This window comes from Acipenser ruthenus, chromosome 19 (assembly GCF_902713425.1).
Source record: "Acipenser ruthenus chromosome 19, fAciRut3.2 maternal haplotype, whole genome shotgun sequence".
Lineage (NCBI taxonomy): Eukaryota > Metazoa > Chordata > Actinopteri > Acipenseriformes > Acipenseridae > Acipenser > Acipenser ruthenus.
In genome coordinates this window covers 921,538-937,499 of record NC_081207.1, presented here as the reverse complement: position 1 = coordinate 937,499, position 15,962 = coordinate 921,538, and the positions used below count along the sequence as shown (strand labels likewise).

Sequence of the window (15,962 nt, the reverse complement as noted above, 5' to 3'; positions counted from 1 at the left end):
ATAGAGGTTACAGTACACAGAAATGATGATCACAAGAGGTGTGCATAATAAGAGATGTAACCCCAGCCTGGCACTGAAGCACGTCATACACATGGTTTATGTTTAAGTTTTTTTAGTTTGTTTTTTTAACTGAAGTATTTTTATATTGTGTGGTACAGTATTCTAAGATCGTAGCTCCAGCTCTCTTCAGCTCTGAGCTCCATGAATCACAGCAGTCACGGCTGTCCATTCAACAACAACATCGCTGTGTGTGTTGTTCTGAACATTCTCTCCTAAATCAGTTCAAGCCAGGCTAAACTCCATGTCAGATCACATTCATTTGAGAAGAAAGCAGATTTCCCAGTGGGCACCACTCCAGTAACAATAAAACTGATCTAATTCAGCACCTTTTCAATATATTATATATATATATATATATATATATATATATATATATATATATATATATATATATATATATATATATATATATATACATACATATACACACTCACACACATATACAGTACATATATACATATATCTATATATTCAAATGAAATACTCAATTTATAAATCCTTATAGACCCAACCTCAATGTCCTTTTAACTTGAAAACCAGACTGTAATTTCCTGTTGAATGTCTTTTTCCATTTCATTAACACAGTGGATTAAAAAGAAATATTCATAATCAACGAGTTCATCTAAAACCAATCCATCAGCCTGTCAAGTGGCGCGCTCATATTTTAATAATAATAAAATAAGTAAAAAAAATAAATAAAATAAAATTCCAATGATTAAATTATTGAAGAAATTGTTTCACATTTTTCTAAGGAAACGCCGTCATTAAAACTAGCTGCCGTATAATTCTGAAGCAGCTGCCACCACTGACTCTGTCATCCCTGTATCACCAGAGTCTGAAAGAATAAGACTCCTCACCCCTATAGATAGACTGCCGCTCCCCACATGGAGACATACATGAGCACCTGGCAGTGCGTCTCAGTGTGGGGGGACAGCTGCACTAAACGAGAATCTGGACAATCACCGGGGTCGAGGGGTCACCCCTCAATGAGTGAGATCCAGGGGTGTCTCTCATCAACAGTCCCATGGAGGCTCCGGATAGTTTGGAGGTTTCATTTCACATTTCAAGACTGTAATATTAAATCAATCGAGCCCTGGGACGGTGTGGTACTGCACACATAAACCCAGGAGTATCTCTGGTCTGCACCACAGAGGATATGACAGTGTGCACTGCCTGGGTGTGTTCTCCTTCCTCGTTTGCAAGATGCTACCTGCACTCTATTTAAGTGGCGGGTGGGGCACACAGCATGCATGGCTCGTGAAGAGCTTGGGACCCGCATGACTGGAATGCAGGGCCAGGATTTCACCTGCCAACAGAACTCCACAGCACGGACGGGGCTCGGCTCTACTTGAGCTTTTCTAAATGCAGCATTTCCATTAATGACTCACAAGCACATGTTTGCAACGCGTGCTGATCATGCAGTATATTTATGTAGGGGGGTAATCTATGATTGGGAATCAGTAAAGGGGTTATTTAATCTAAAGGGGCTTTCTGGTACTTCTATTACTCTGTGTTCCAGAATGACACAAATATGAAATCTCTCTCTCTCTCGCTGTGCGTCACTCCCACTGAAGTCCCTGAGCAGCCCTGGCCTTGCCAGGATTTCTAATCAGAGCAGAGCTGCTGTGCGAGTGAACCTGAAGAAAGAGATGTAATCACTCTGCTTCTCATACTGAACAGACACTGAATCTGCAAGGATCTGACCTGGGATTTCTTCAAAAGGAAGTAACTGTTGAATCATTCATTGCAGAGGCTTTACAAAAATCTTGCTCTAAAAATTAAATTACAAACCGGCTTCTGTTTCTTGTTGCTTTTTCTGAAATACAGTAACTAACAGAGTTTTCCACACAAGGCAGGGAAGGTAATGAGATGCAAAGCTTCCCCAGCCTGTACAGAATAAACCTGTACATGGAGCTACTGTCTCCTTCAGCCAATTAGTGACATGCTCATAAAAAAGGTCAGCATGGGTTTTTAGCAATGTGCCCAATGCAGTTAGAAAGGAAGTGGACTTGCAAAATGATTTTAGCAACTTGCTTAGCAATCTGCAACAAAATCAAGGTTGCTCATATATTTCTGCAAATATACGGGCAACCCCACACTATGTTTTATGAAGACAGCCCCATCTTGAAGTGCTTGGTCTCAAGAAGCAAGTGCAGAAAGCACTCTGCTGAAATCTGAGAAGTTTCCATCCCATAGACTTAATTCACCATGGACATTAATAGCACCAGCGCCCCACCCTCCCTGTGCAGCCAGTCTGCTCATCAACTTTCCTGACATGCACCAACAGCTGTGGACCAAAACAGGATTCCTCCAGGCTGAAAACTAGGGCAGTGCTCACAGGGTGCGTTCACACACGGGGCCAGGCTGTGGAAGCAGTAGTTGTCTGGGAGCTGGGATTCAGAGAGACCACCAAGCCTGCCACGAGAGAGCATCCAAACACTCAGGGGCAATGGAGGACAAGACGACAAAGGTGCGCATAGCGTTCTTCATCATCCTGGTGGGGATCGCCACCATGTTCACAGCCGTGGTGACCGATCACTGGGCCGTCCTGAGCCCCCGGGTGGAGAGGCTCAACACCACCTGTCAGGCGGCGCATTTCGGACTCTGGAGACTTTGTTTAAAAAGCATCTACATTCAGGAGCCAGACCCCAAGGGAAAGGGCTGTGGACCTATAAGCCTTCCTGGAGGTAAGAACCACTTGGGGTACCTAAACTCTTGCATGTGGAGAGACCAGAACTGCAATGCAATTCCAAAGAGAGCGAATGGAGCTTGGTGTTCCAACTTAAAACACTAGCGCAGTTCCAGTAAGGGATTGGTGGTTGGTTATTGGGTTTGCATACCTATGCTTTACAGCACTTTGCTTTGCTGCAATCAGAGACATTTCTTCAAAAACCTTTAAAAATGACTCAATCATTCTGAACAGACTACAGAGCCAGGGTCACTGGACAAGCTTGGGAATCTGTGTGTGTGTCCGAGTGTGTGTGTGTGGCTGCAGGTATTGCCCCAAACATGGCTGGAGTTGGCTGTGTTACTGCCAGACACAGCCTCTCCAACTCTTGCACTCCACATGCACAATCAAACTGTTTAATCATTACTTCAGGCTCAGCCTCATAGTGTTTACTGCGTGGTCTCTGCACATGTTCATTCAGGAGAGATTAAACAGCGACAGGCTATCTTATTGTGAATATTCTTTTCAAAATATTCCATTTTAATTTCTACATTTATGGAATAAAAGCACGTATAGAACGATGACTGTTATCTGAGTGCTTTTACTGGTAGAAGCTGGTGAGCTGGAGAAGCCTTCTGTAATATTCTGTACCGTCCCGTATTGAAGGAAGTGAAGAGCAGTCTGCTGCAAGGCTGGCAATGTTCACATGTGATGATCCTTATAAAGAGCTGCCCAGGGGTCAGTGTGAATGACTATATATGGAAACAGAATAAAAAAAAAATATTAGTAGATATACTATGACCAAAAGACTACAGACAATCTGTTTTTTGCCATTATGCTTAATGAATTAATGATGTCGGAAACACATTTCAATGTGATTAATCTGCTGGAGCTGCACAGCGCATGTAGTGAATGCCATGTTGCAAGGTGTAGCGCATGGTTAGCTCACTAAGAGGAAGCAGGGGGGGGGGATTCCCCATTTAATCGCAAACAGCAGAGGACGCAAGCCATATGCTCTCATTTTTAGGAAGCCTTATGCAGATTTGCACTTTGAACACGGGTCTTGTGGGAATTTTATGCCTGAAAATGAAATGGTGCTGATACCAACATCAGAGCTTTCGATTTTCCACTAAAATGTCCAATTCCTTGGTGTCCTCTTTCTATAGTCCATAGTGTTATACCTATTGAGTACTTTCCAGAAAGCAGATCATGTTGACCAGTTTGTTCACTGGTAGTTGTTTTTGTTATAGGGACAGACTTCCCCCTAAAACCTGCCTGTTACTGTGGATGGAGTTATGTTTTAATGATTGGGTTCAATAGTAAAATATCCTGCCTTATTTTAGGATGCTGAAAGTCAAGAGCATAATGTTTTATGAATGGCAGCTGTTGACCCGCAAAGCTAAAATCAGAGCCTAAAAATTTATTTCTAGGAACACATGTGATGACAAACAAGAAGCGGTCAAATTCCAAAACGACAGGCAAAGAAATGGGCTCGGTGCCAGGGTGTGGTCTCACGTCTGGTCTGCATGACTGTGTTTCTCACACCTGGGCTCCAGCTGTTATAAGTTGCAGAGCATGTACTAATCCAATCCCCCTGGCTCTGGCTATCCAGGTGAGGGACGCACGGTTTGTGTAGCTGTCCGTTTAGTGTGAAAAACAGTAAACACATCCCGGAGAATCCCTCCCAGTGTCTGTCTTTGCAGTCTTCCCAGAGTTCTCAAAGCGCAGAGAGATAGCCCTGGGAAGAGATTAGTTCTTCATCTTTGAAGTGGCACGTCTTGTAATCACAGGTCCTACGACTGCTTATACACAGAGCCTGCGAAGTGTATGCCAAGGCAGAAACAAAGAGGAACCGTGTTGTTTAAATAAAAGCAGCATATGGCTGACTGGATAAATGTAGGTTTGGGAGAATAACCAGCTGTCCCTATAATGAAGGAGCCCTATAGAGAGCCAATCTTGCACCAAAAAAGTCCCAGCTCCCTGTGAGTGACGTGAGCATGTGTACCGGCCTTCCATAGCCTGGATACCCACTCCTCTCCAGAGGGAACAAGACATTCCTGATCTGGGCTACCAGGCTGTGACTCTGTGGATAGCGGAGGAATGCCGTTTGAGTGGCAGGTGCACTTTTGGTTTTGATTCACTGGGAGGTCTGCTCGGGTCTTAAGGTTAATGGCTCAGCTCTGTCCCATGCACCGAGAGAGAGAGAGAGAGAGAGAGAGAGAGAGGCCATCTGCTTTAAATGAAAATAATACTTTACACCCGTAAGCCTTGTAAAATCTCAATATAGAGCGGTAATTGGACACCTGCCTGCAGTTACTGAATCCATCATCCCTCCGCTCAATGAGGTCCTGCCAGCTTGGAGGGCAATGTTAAAAATGATTACATTTCCATGCTTGTGTGTGATTCTCCCCTGGGCATCACAAACTCTTAGCCCTGTTTCCATCAGATCGGGACAGTACTATATTCACTGAGCTTCCACTGTAATTCACTGGTAGCTGTAGCTTTTCATTCCACGTTGTAGGAGGGTCCGAGCCACCGCCTCTGCACCTCTTTCCATGCGGAAGCGCCCTGCTAGGGATCAGTAATTAATGGAGCTGTCAGAAGATCAAAAAACTAAGCCAAAGGGCGAACGGTTCTTTGAAGCTGTCAACTTGACACAGCATGAGCCTCTATATCCTGCTCCTCTTCTTCCTTATACTAGTTTAACATCTAGAAATATTTTTAGTGCCAAAAACGCGCCCAGCACGCTCCTAGTCATTAAACTTATCGAGCCATCTTTTTAAATGGACAAATGCTGGTGTCGTGATTTGTTCAGTTCTCAGAAGTGACGAACTGTAGGAAGGGGAGCCTGTAATGATATCACTAAGGTCTGTTTTAATGATCTAAACCCTGTCACCCTTCCACTGGTGAGCCTGCTCAATCGCAGACCTCTTTACGCTTTATTGCATGCAGTCATGTTAATAAGCAGATTATTGAAACTGACCCCAAAAGAGCTCCCTGGCTGGACTCTGCCGCTTCCTTCAGAATCTCAGTCTAATGGAGAGTGTCCCTTTAGATTGCTTTGCTCGCTAAATATACAATGCCTGCAAACCTGCGTGCCAACCCTGTGTTAAGTGACTGGTGCGTTCTGATTCTTCGTCAGTAATTGACGTTCTGACTGAGGCATTGTGACATTCTGTCCAGTGAATAATGCCCACAGGTTCAGAGACTGTTGAGATGGCTCCCCCTGATCGGTGATTGAGTCAGGGCAGTCAGGGCAGGGGTCTGGGGGCAGAGCTGAGCACAGGAGGACCCTACTGCCAAAGGCTGCCTCTGGAGCTTCTCTTGGCAAACACTGCTGGGTGCAATCCAGGAGAGTGAACAGCACAGCAGGATAATCCTGGGTATTGGCAAATGCAGTATCTGGGCATGTTACTAAAAGCTTTCTGCATTCGGAAACAGCAGTCTCAGATACAGTCTAACAACAGTACTACAGTTAAACAGGAGTTATAATGTAGTAACAATACATCTTTGTATGCTTTATTAAACTATGGTACACTTACAAGGGAAAAGCCAAATCTGATCAAGGCAAGAGCTGATCCTAAATTGAATGATCGCAGAGTCGTACCTACAGTACACAGCCCTGTATTCAGCACAGCCTCGCTTTGATCAGTCGTACCTACAGTACACAGCCCTGTATTCAGCACAGCCTCGCTTTGATCAGTCGTACCTACAGTACACAGCCCTGTATTCAGCACAGCCTCGCTTTGATCAGTCGTACCTACAGTACACAGCCCTGTATTCAGCACAGCCTCGCTTTGATCAGTCGTACCTACAGTACACAGCCCTGTATTCAGCACAGCGTCGCTTTGATCAGTCGTACCTACAGTACACAGCCCTGTATTCAGCACAGCCTCGCTTTGATCAGTCGTACCTACAGTACACAGCCCTGTATTCAGCACAGCCTCGCTTTGATCAGTCGTACCTACAGTACACAGCCCTGTATTCAGCACAGCGTCGCTTTGATCAGTCGTACCTACAGTACACAGCCCTGTATTCAGCACAGCCTCGCTTTGATCAGTTGTACCTACAGTACAGAGCTCTGTATTCAGCTTTGATCGCTAGCTGTCTGCAAATTAGCTTGATTGACAGCATCTGCTCAAGATTTGAAAGCAGTTTTTTAATTAGGAAATGAGACCCAACAAAGCAGGCATTACAGCAGGATAATTGACTGCAGCAGGAATCTAAGTGTAACGAACCAAGAAGGGCATTCATCTGGTGCAGATGACAGCTTCTAAAATTGTATTCTAAACATAGTAATATATGCTTTGTATGTGTAGGCACTTAGTTTTGTTTATTACCTGTTTACTAATTATTTTTCCCTTAAATGGGTAGGAAATATATAGTTACCTATTTATAAACGTAAACAAAGTAAGTTGCCATTTAAAACGAAGCGTTAATTTTGTTTCGTTTTTTTGAGTAATATAAAAATGACAGGGCCAGATTTACTAACACAACAGAGGTGTGTGTAAACAAACAACATCCTTGAGTGAAAGCGAGCTGCAGTCAGTGCAAGTCAGATTCCAGATGCCTTTATTCTTGCACTCGCTCAGAAATGGAACCCACTGCCACGCTTCTGCACGGCTTAAAAAAAAAAAAAAAAAGCCAAGAATAACAGCCCTTAACGTGCTCTGTAACAGATTACACCAGCAACTCCAACCCTCACCAGCAGCAGTCTGCAAACATACTGTACACCCCAACACTGCCCCAATCGCAAGCTAAGGCACTCAATTTAATCCTGACCGACGTGTGAAACTGGACACACCAAGAGCCCGCTGTCTAGTGTCCAGTTGTGGTGCAGTACAGTCACAGTGTGTGTAAAGGAGCAGGGCTGGCATTCAGTGCTAACAAAGGCTCACCCTGTGCAGCATCAGATCCAGGAGAATCACATAACGGCTCCCTGATGGTATCTCAACTGTTTTATTATCTCTCTTGTTCGTGGTATGGTAAAGCAGAGCAAAGTGTGGTAAACGCACAGTAAAAGCATGCACTTACCATGGGAAACTATTGTGAGGGATGCTGCTCCACCAGACCAACCAGGCAGATCTTTCCAATTGTGTTACTTGGACAGCGGCTCACTGTGTCCCACGCCAATCCTGGCACCTTGCAGACCGGCACTAACCTGCTTCCCTGGGATTGGGAAAGAGTATCGTTAGGGTGAGATGCTAGACTGAGGCAATGAGTCTGCTGAGGTGCAGTGAGGAAGCGCAGCACAGTTCAGGACATCCTCTTTGTGACTGAATCTGTATCCCAGTGCACTACATGTCGTCTCCACACAGTGCACTACATAAAGCCAGGGGGTTTCTATAGAAGGATTTCTTACACATTTCAGTAAGTATAATATCCTCCCTTTGTGCTAAATTCTTAAGTGGATAGGCTAGCCACCTTATACCTGCTTTGTTAATTAGAGTTTCCATTGGAAGCCAATACACACCCTGTGCGCTAGTCCTTGGTGAACTGATCAATCAAGGTCCGACACGTTACTGGAGTTCAGGGCACCATGCCATCCTGTGAATGCAGAAACGCGGCTCACCCTGTGAATGCGGAAGCATGGCTCAGTCTGCGAATGCAGAAGCACGGCTAGGTCTGCGAGGAGCTCTCTCACCATTGAGACTTTTCTTTCTGATTTGTGATAGGAATGGGGTGGTCAGGAAGTCGATTTCTAGTTTACTTGCGGACGGACAAGGGTAGAGTTGGGGACACTAGAACTCCAGAGAGAGAAAGAGAGAGAGAAAGCTAGCTGCTATTATCTTACTAAACTTCTTATTAATTGTACCCCTGGTCCTTATCGGATTACCCCCCTTCAAGACAGACTGCTGCTCAGTAACCTTCCTTGATAAACACTCAGATTGAAGCTACAGCATGTTATGTAATCAGCGTCACACCATGTGCTTGAAATAGCAAAACCTGGCACTGAAAGAGTTAACCCCTACAACTCGCCCCAGCACTAATCTGTTGTGTAATAGGTATAATAGAAGGGGCCACCTCTCCTGCCTCTGCTGGATCTAGCCGGCACACAGGTCTTGCTCACAAAAGCCCAGAGGATGATTATTCAACATCAATAGAGACACATATTGGTATTGGGGAGGGGGGAGTAGGATGGTAATTAGTGATTAGGTTGCTTGGACACAGTTTTGGGATATCATTGGTTTGAACCACGTGTTTTGCAGATGCCTGGGGGTGCTGCATTTACAATTAGAATTTAAACAATGATTCGTTTGGAAATCATTTACATTACTGGAATATGCACAGTTTATTTTTTGTGCATTTTGTGCTCATTACGCTAATGAGTGTGTGCCATGCATATTGTTTAAATGATCTTGGATTTTAAGAACATGCAAGGCCGATCCACAAATAAAAAGATATCAAGAATAATGTGAAACAAACAGATTTCTCTAGTTATAAGCCACCGATCTACAAGTACTGGATGGGATTCAACACAAAATGCATTTCTAGCCATGATCTTCAAGATGAACCTCACTTAATACACAGATATCCTTCCATAGGGAGCGATAGGGTTCTCCTTGGGGTCTGGTGCCTGCCCGTGTCCATTTCTGCTACCCTGCCATCCATGCAGGAATATCCTCCGAGCACAGGCACTAGCCCTCCCTGCCATCATACCAGAGTGTGCGATTCAGAGATCCCCAGCTCCCAGACCCTTTATCCGGTGGACTGAGGCAGCTTGAGCAGCAGTTCAAACCAGCCCAGCTCCCCATAGCATCTCACCCAGAGAGGGGCAGCAGAGAACAGTAGCGTGAAGAACTTCCTCCAGCTCCTCAAAAGTGAAGGAGGACGAAACTGTCACGAAGACCTCAGCTGGCAGGACGGACCGTGACGAGCGAGCGAACAGGCCGGCTGGACCCAGGTCACGCCGGTCAGCAGAACGGCATGTCTTCTTTACAGACAGACTCTCTCACCGCTCTTCATAGCTCAGCGATGCACATCTTCAAACGAGATGTGAAACTGCTGTCCCTTGTCATTTATCACTACATCTTTTACATATACCAGTGGGCCAAATGTTACTGGGCTCTTTGTTGAACCAGTACAAGCAGCTGACCCTTGCCAGTGGCGATGTTAATAACTTAGTAGTGGCTTCCAGAAAAATACAAATAAAAACTTGTACAGCTGTACATATTAGTGTATTAGATTAATGTACTGGTCTTTTAGCAATTACTAGCAGTTCTGAGTAGAGTTATCTTTTCTAGACCTGTATACATCTGCAGTTATAGAGTTAAAATCCCAGGGCTGTGGGAAGGACAGGCTTCAGTGCGTTAATGAGGCCTATGTTTTTGTTGTTTAGTGTTTAATTTAAGTGTGTTTTTCAAAAAGGACCATTTTTAAAAAGCAGCACTAAAAGTATAAAATGATATCAGCGTTTACCAGAGCTCTACTATGGAATACCATCAACATGTTTTTATTCTTAACATGTTTTTTATTTTATTTTTTTTCTTCCCCACAGAACAAAACTGCTCCTATTTCAAGCACTTCACCTCGGGAGAAGATGCAAAAATGTTTCAAGTTAAAACCCAAAAAGGTAAAGCACGTTCCTGCTTTGCTTCATCTGCTAAAGCCGTTGGAACACTGACTGCATCAAAAGACACTGATAGAAATATTCAAAACGTGTGTGGTTTAGAAGCGGTCACGATTCATCGAGGGTAATGCATGACTTCATCCCTCTGTGGTTTTAGGTCACCCATTCAGAACTCGATACCTGGGTTTTGGGTGTACAGTACTTGCTCTAAATTGTAGCACACAGATATGTTGGTTTTAAATGCGCTACGAGAATGCTATGTAATGGTTTGGAATTTGAATCCACTGCCCAGAGTAAGCTGAGCTCTTCAGAAGCCATCAGGAGGAACGAGATACGCCTTGCTCTGAAAAGCAGAAGCAGCAGATGAATCTGCGCTGTGTTTAGGGACGGAGGGTCTGCCTCACGCTACGAAGATGATCAAAGAGGCTAGGAGCTCGAACATTGATACTAGCACTTATATCACCATTGTACCAAGTGTCAGAGCAGCTTAAATATAATCCCTAGCTGTGCTGTCAGAGATCCCTTTAAACACCAGTATTCAAGCGTAATGTATATTCTGATGTGGATTACAGTATTCCCGATGGAAGGAAGCATTGATGCCTCATTATTTAGGAACACATTTTATATGGCTTTTTAATTCGCTTTTGGTTTGAAACACAAGTTAGATTTCAATTCGCTTTTGGTTTGAAACACAAGTTAGATTTCAATTCGCTTTTGTCCCAGGAGTTTAAATGACAATTTTCAATCCACCTAAATTATCAATCTTTAATTAAAGGAGGGTTAATTGGAACAATTAGCCCAGGAGGGAAGGAATTTGTTTTCAAGAGAAGACGCTTGATCTACAAAGTCAAGTGGACCAGTGAAACTGGACTGGAACCGACAATTTTCCCTGCCTTTAGTGTTTCATCGCCTGTGCCCCGTCTTGAGCAACTGTGGTCAGCCTGCCTGGTTCACCACGCTCTCCAGACTTCTAAAAACACACACAATACATTATGTAAACCTTCCCGGTCAAACACGGGTGAATCATATGACCTGATTATTTGTAAAAGTCTATCAATAAATAATAAAATCGCAGTGCAAACACAGACTTTCTCTACAGCGGAACTCATCCTTCAATGAGCTGCCACTTCAGTCACGGAATTCAAATCCAACATGTGCCCAGTGACATTTACACTTAGGCATTAGATGAAATCCCTGTGGCCATTATGGTTAGGTATACGGGATGAAGAAAGCACAAACACTGAATGGCTATTATACATATGCAATGTATCCCTTTTAAAACCAGAATGGCAAAACCATGTTGTTTAGGTGTATCCTGGTCGAATCATATATATTATTAGGCAACACAATTTATGGATCTGTCAAACAACCAATAATGCATATATGCATGTTACAAACAACATATTAGGCCGTTAATAATAACAATAACAACAAAAATAATGTAACACTAACCCCAGGGCGTTCTGTCTGGCACACCATCATGATCCCAGGTACGGTAATTGCTACTCTCAGCTCCTAAACCCCAGGGTGTTCTGTCTGGCACACCATCATGATCCCAGGTACAGTAATTGCTACTCTCAGCTCCTAAACCCCAGGGCGTTTAGAGTAATCACATCTGCAAAGAGATGGAATGATGGCTTCATTTTCCTTCCCTTCTGTTTCAGAGTACAACATCTCGGCCGCGGCCATCGCTATCATCAGCGTGGGATTCATGATTCTGGGAACCATCTGCACACTGGTGTCCTTCAAGAAGAGCCTGGACTACCTCCTGAAGCCAGCTGGCATGTTCTTCACCTTTGCAGGTACAGCACTGTATCTACGGGCTCTTTAGCATCATTACTATTATTTGTTTATTTAGCAGACTTTTATCCAAGGCGACTTACAGAGACTAGGGTGCGTGAACTATGCATCAGCTGCAGAGTCACTTACAACATCATCTCACCCAAAAGAGCACAAGGAGGTTAAGTGACTTGCTCAGGGTCACAAAGTGAGTCTGTGAGTGAGTCAGGATTTGAACCGTGGACCTTCTGGTTACAAGCCCTTTTCTTTAACCACTGGATCACACAGCCTCGTATCTCCCACCACACAGCTGTTTACAAAGAGTCATTTTATTGTTTATACTGTTATTTTGTTTTTTTGTAACAACAAGCCCGTTCCACGGATTTCGAACTTCACACAACACGTGTTAAAAGAGTGAATGACTTTGTTGGTTTGGAATCCATTTGGTGTTCGTTGAAATTCAACGACAGAACGACTGGAGCAGGACCGAAGTTCTCCTGATTACACCACGCTGCTAAGCGGGTGCCGATAACTCTAAAAGATATATTTTATCGTCAGTTTATATATATATATATATATATATATTTATTAGGATTATTGGCATGGCTTCCCATATTAAAGCCACTCTGGGTGACAGTGCCACTCATCCTATCTATCATGCTGTCATCAGTCCTGTAGCTCTGCGCTCCCTTTGATAAACACGTAACCGCAGTGAAGGCAGGCCCAAAATAACTCTTTAAGGAGCAGGTTTTCCATTTTCATCTGCCAACATCCGCCTCCACGGAACAAAGCAATGGCTCCTTCAGATTCCTCCAGTGACGGGAGAACAGTCAACCATTATAACTGATGAAAACATCACTTCAGAGCCATGCTTTAGAAACCCAGACCCCCCCCCCCCCCCTCCCTCCTTTAATCAGCTCAACTTCTTCCTGCCAGGACGAATAAATCAGGGAAACCACATAGAAGTAACAACGGCAGCGATTAGCTGAGATACAAGGTATCCACGGAAACCACAGAACAAAACAGTGGCTGCTACTCTAGCTCAGCAGCATCAGTGAGATCTAAGCAAATGATCTGAACAGAAGTAGGTCTGAATACTCCCACTGAACTGTATTAATCCCACTGGTGTTCCCCACAGCCTGGGTGAATTATTAACATCACTGAATTCAATACCAGGATGATGGGACGATGGGGCAGGGGGCAGTGTTAAACACCCCTTGTTGTTTAGGTCATTAAAATAGACCCTGTTATCTCAGAAACGTTTGAGTTTTTGCACTCGTGCAACATTGGCACCACTTTGTTAAAAGTAAGAAAACAACAGTTAACGCATGCCCCACTAGGTGGGAACGCAGATGTTTTTTTAGGGGCTCCTGTTCGTTCGGCTTGCTAGGCAATAAAATACCTGAGTAACCTGATTTCTAACGCCTCTCTGTTCTACTCTGAATACAAACAGCCGCCTCAATGCTCACACACATACAGCTGGAGGCTGCGCTCCCAGTTTTGGGTAGGGGTGCACTGCTTTAACTGGTAGCAGTAAGAGACCTGTCCAGTCTTCAGCTCACGCCTGCCTGTCCCTTGTCTCCCCAGGTCTGTGCATCATCATCTCAGTGGAGGTGATACGTCAGTCTGTGAAGAGGATGATCGACAGCGACGAGACCATCTGGATCGAGTACTATTACTCGTGGTCGTTCGCCTGCGCCTGCGCTGCCTTCGTCCTGCTCTTCCTCAGCGGGATCGCCCTGCTGCTCATCTCCATGCCACAGATGCCCCAGAACCCCTGGGAGACGTGCATGGACGCTGAGCCCGAGACGCAGGACTAACAGCAGAGCGGGACGAGACAACCTGCAACCAGCTGTGCTTAAAAAGGAGGCAACAAAACACGACGTCTTCCTAAAATAACAAAATAATAATAATACAACTTTAACAATAAAGAAATAAAATACAGCAAGCAAACTTCAACACGAGTCGTAACAAAAACAAAATGTAAACTCATTTAGTAAAAAAAACAAAGACCATCATCTGGCCATGTGCTCCACTCGGTCAGGGAGGAGTGAAATCCACACCCATCTCATGAGTTTATGAGTCGGATGCCCTCAACCCCGCCCCATTAACAAGCCCAAATTAATCAAAAACCTTGTCAATCATGTATGTGCTGTATGCATATACTCATTTATTACCCCCCCCCCCCCATTGGATAATGTCCAAGTCCCTGGCTTTTTAAAGTATTGCAGGAGATATAGATAGATAGATATAGATAGATCATAAGGTTTTATTATTATCATTACCATTGATTCATGTATTTTGGGAACGCTGTGGTCCAGGTGCCAGGTTGAATGTCTTTCTCAGACAGTGAAGGCTTGTATAGTGTGGAGTGTGTGCTGGGCAGCTTGCAGAGTCTGCAGGTGCAGATGTTGGCAGACGATTTGGATACAAATCCATCTCTTTTTAAACCGTCGTTCTCTCTTTGTACAGGACACTAGCGGGCATACACTTTTGTTTTCTTTTCAAAAGCATTACTTAATGTGAAGCCATTTTCACGCTATTGAATTTAGGCTTTCAATGTGTAATTTTTTTTTAAAGCACATTCTTTGTAGCATAATGTCACATGATAATAATATGCTGTTACGTCCATCTGGTTTCCCTTTCTTCCACTATTGAAAGGTAATTAAGAACTACACTGAACAAGCACAGTGTATGATTACGAGCCACGATAAACACATGTTCTGTACAGTAGTTACACACTGCTTTGTAAAAACAAGGGCTCATTGGCATCTGTGAATGAGGACAGCCGTTTAACAGTTTCTCTGCTGTTTCCAGTGCCTTGATTAAAATGCATGGCTCAGCGAAGCAGTCTGTGGTTCAACACTGCAGTTCTGTTTCTGTAACCAGAACAGAGTAACACTTTACAAGAAACTACCAATTACTGTGTATTTACATAGTAGTTACATAGCAAATACACGTGTACTTACAGTTAGAATGCGATTATGCACAGTTACAATGTACTTCATGTAAATCTTTTTGCACGATATATGCAAGTACACAAACGTTATCTGAAAAGCCTTAGGCTTGGGGGGGGGGGGGGGTTAGGGTTTTACACATTAAAAGTAAATTCTAACTATGCATAACATTCTAACTGTGCATGTATTTACAAAGTATTTACTATGTAGATGCACAATGATTAGAGACACAATGTTGTGCTACCAGAAAAGAGTAAGAGTGCAGCAAGCTGAACAACTTAATGAATCAAGAGATACTGTATATACCGACAGGTATACAGAATATACTCTGCTTGGTTTGTCAGCTGCATTTCTGCAATTGATTGGCATGCAATACTGAACACTGGTCTGATTATTCCTTGAGTAAACCGTTAATCTTTTTTTTCTCCTTGTAAATGTTGATACTGTATGTGTAATATATATTTATGTGCTTTAAAACGTCTTTTTAATGAAAATAAATATATCTTAGAGTACCTGGCATTCCTGCTGTATCTTCGCAGCACTGTCTGCACACGTTTTCAACACTGCGTTCTGTGCAGCTGCCTCGGATCAGAACCAGTCTCATGTTATTTGCCACATGTCACATGTCTTCAAAGCTCTTGTTTTGAAGCATTCCATGGTGAATACACTGGACTATGCAGGCTAACCTTTTGCTCCAGTGCAGTGTTTAATTCCATTCAGGAAAATTACAGCGAATGACTAATCTATTGAGGTCTGGGATTCGATCAGATCACACATGAAATAAACCCAGTCTGCTGTTCTGTAAGTAGGAGACACAGATTATTTCAATCATGTTTCTAGAGCAGTGGCTCCCAACCCTGGTCCTGGGGACCCCCTGTGTCTGCTGGTTTTCATTCCAACTGTGCTCTCAATTCCTTAACTAGATCCT

At 43.7% G+C, this 15,962-nt stretch overlaps 1 protein-coding gene across 1 annotated transcript; it reads left to right on the top strand.

The window, feature by feature from the left end:
• Window positions 1–2,369: 2,369 nt before the first annotated feature.
• On the top strand, window positions 2,370–15,546 carry LOC117424644 (voltage-dependent calcium channel gamma-1 subunit-like). The gene is made up of 4 exons (XM_034041227.3): window positions 2,370–2,747; window positions 10,227–10,301; window positions 11,963–12,100; window positions 13,665–15,546. Exons 1-4 carry the CDS (start codon window positions 2,510–2,512, stop codon window positions 13,895–13,897), a joined length of 684 nt encoding a protein of 227 aa, XP_033897118.1. The 5' UTR covers window positions 2,370–2,509; the 3' UTR covers window positions 13,898–15,546.
• The last annotated feature ends 416 nt before the right edge of the window (window positions 15,547–15,962 follow it).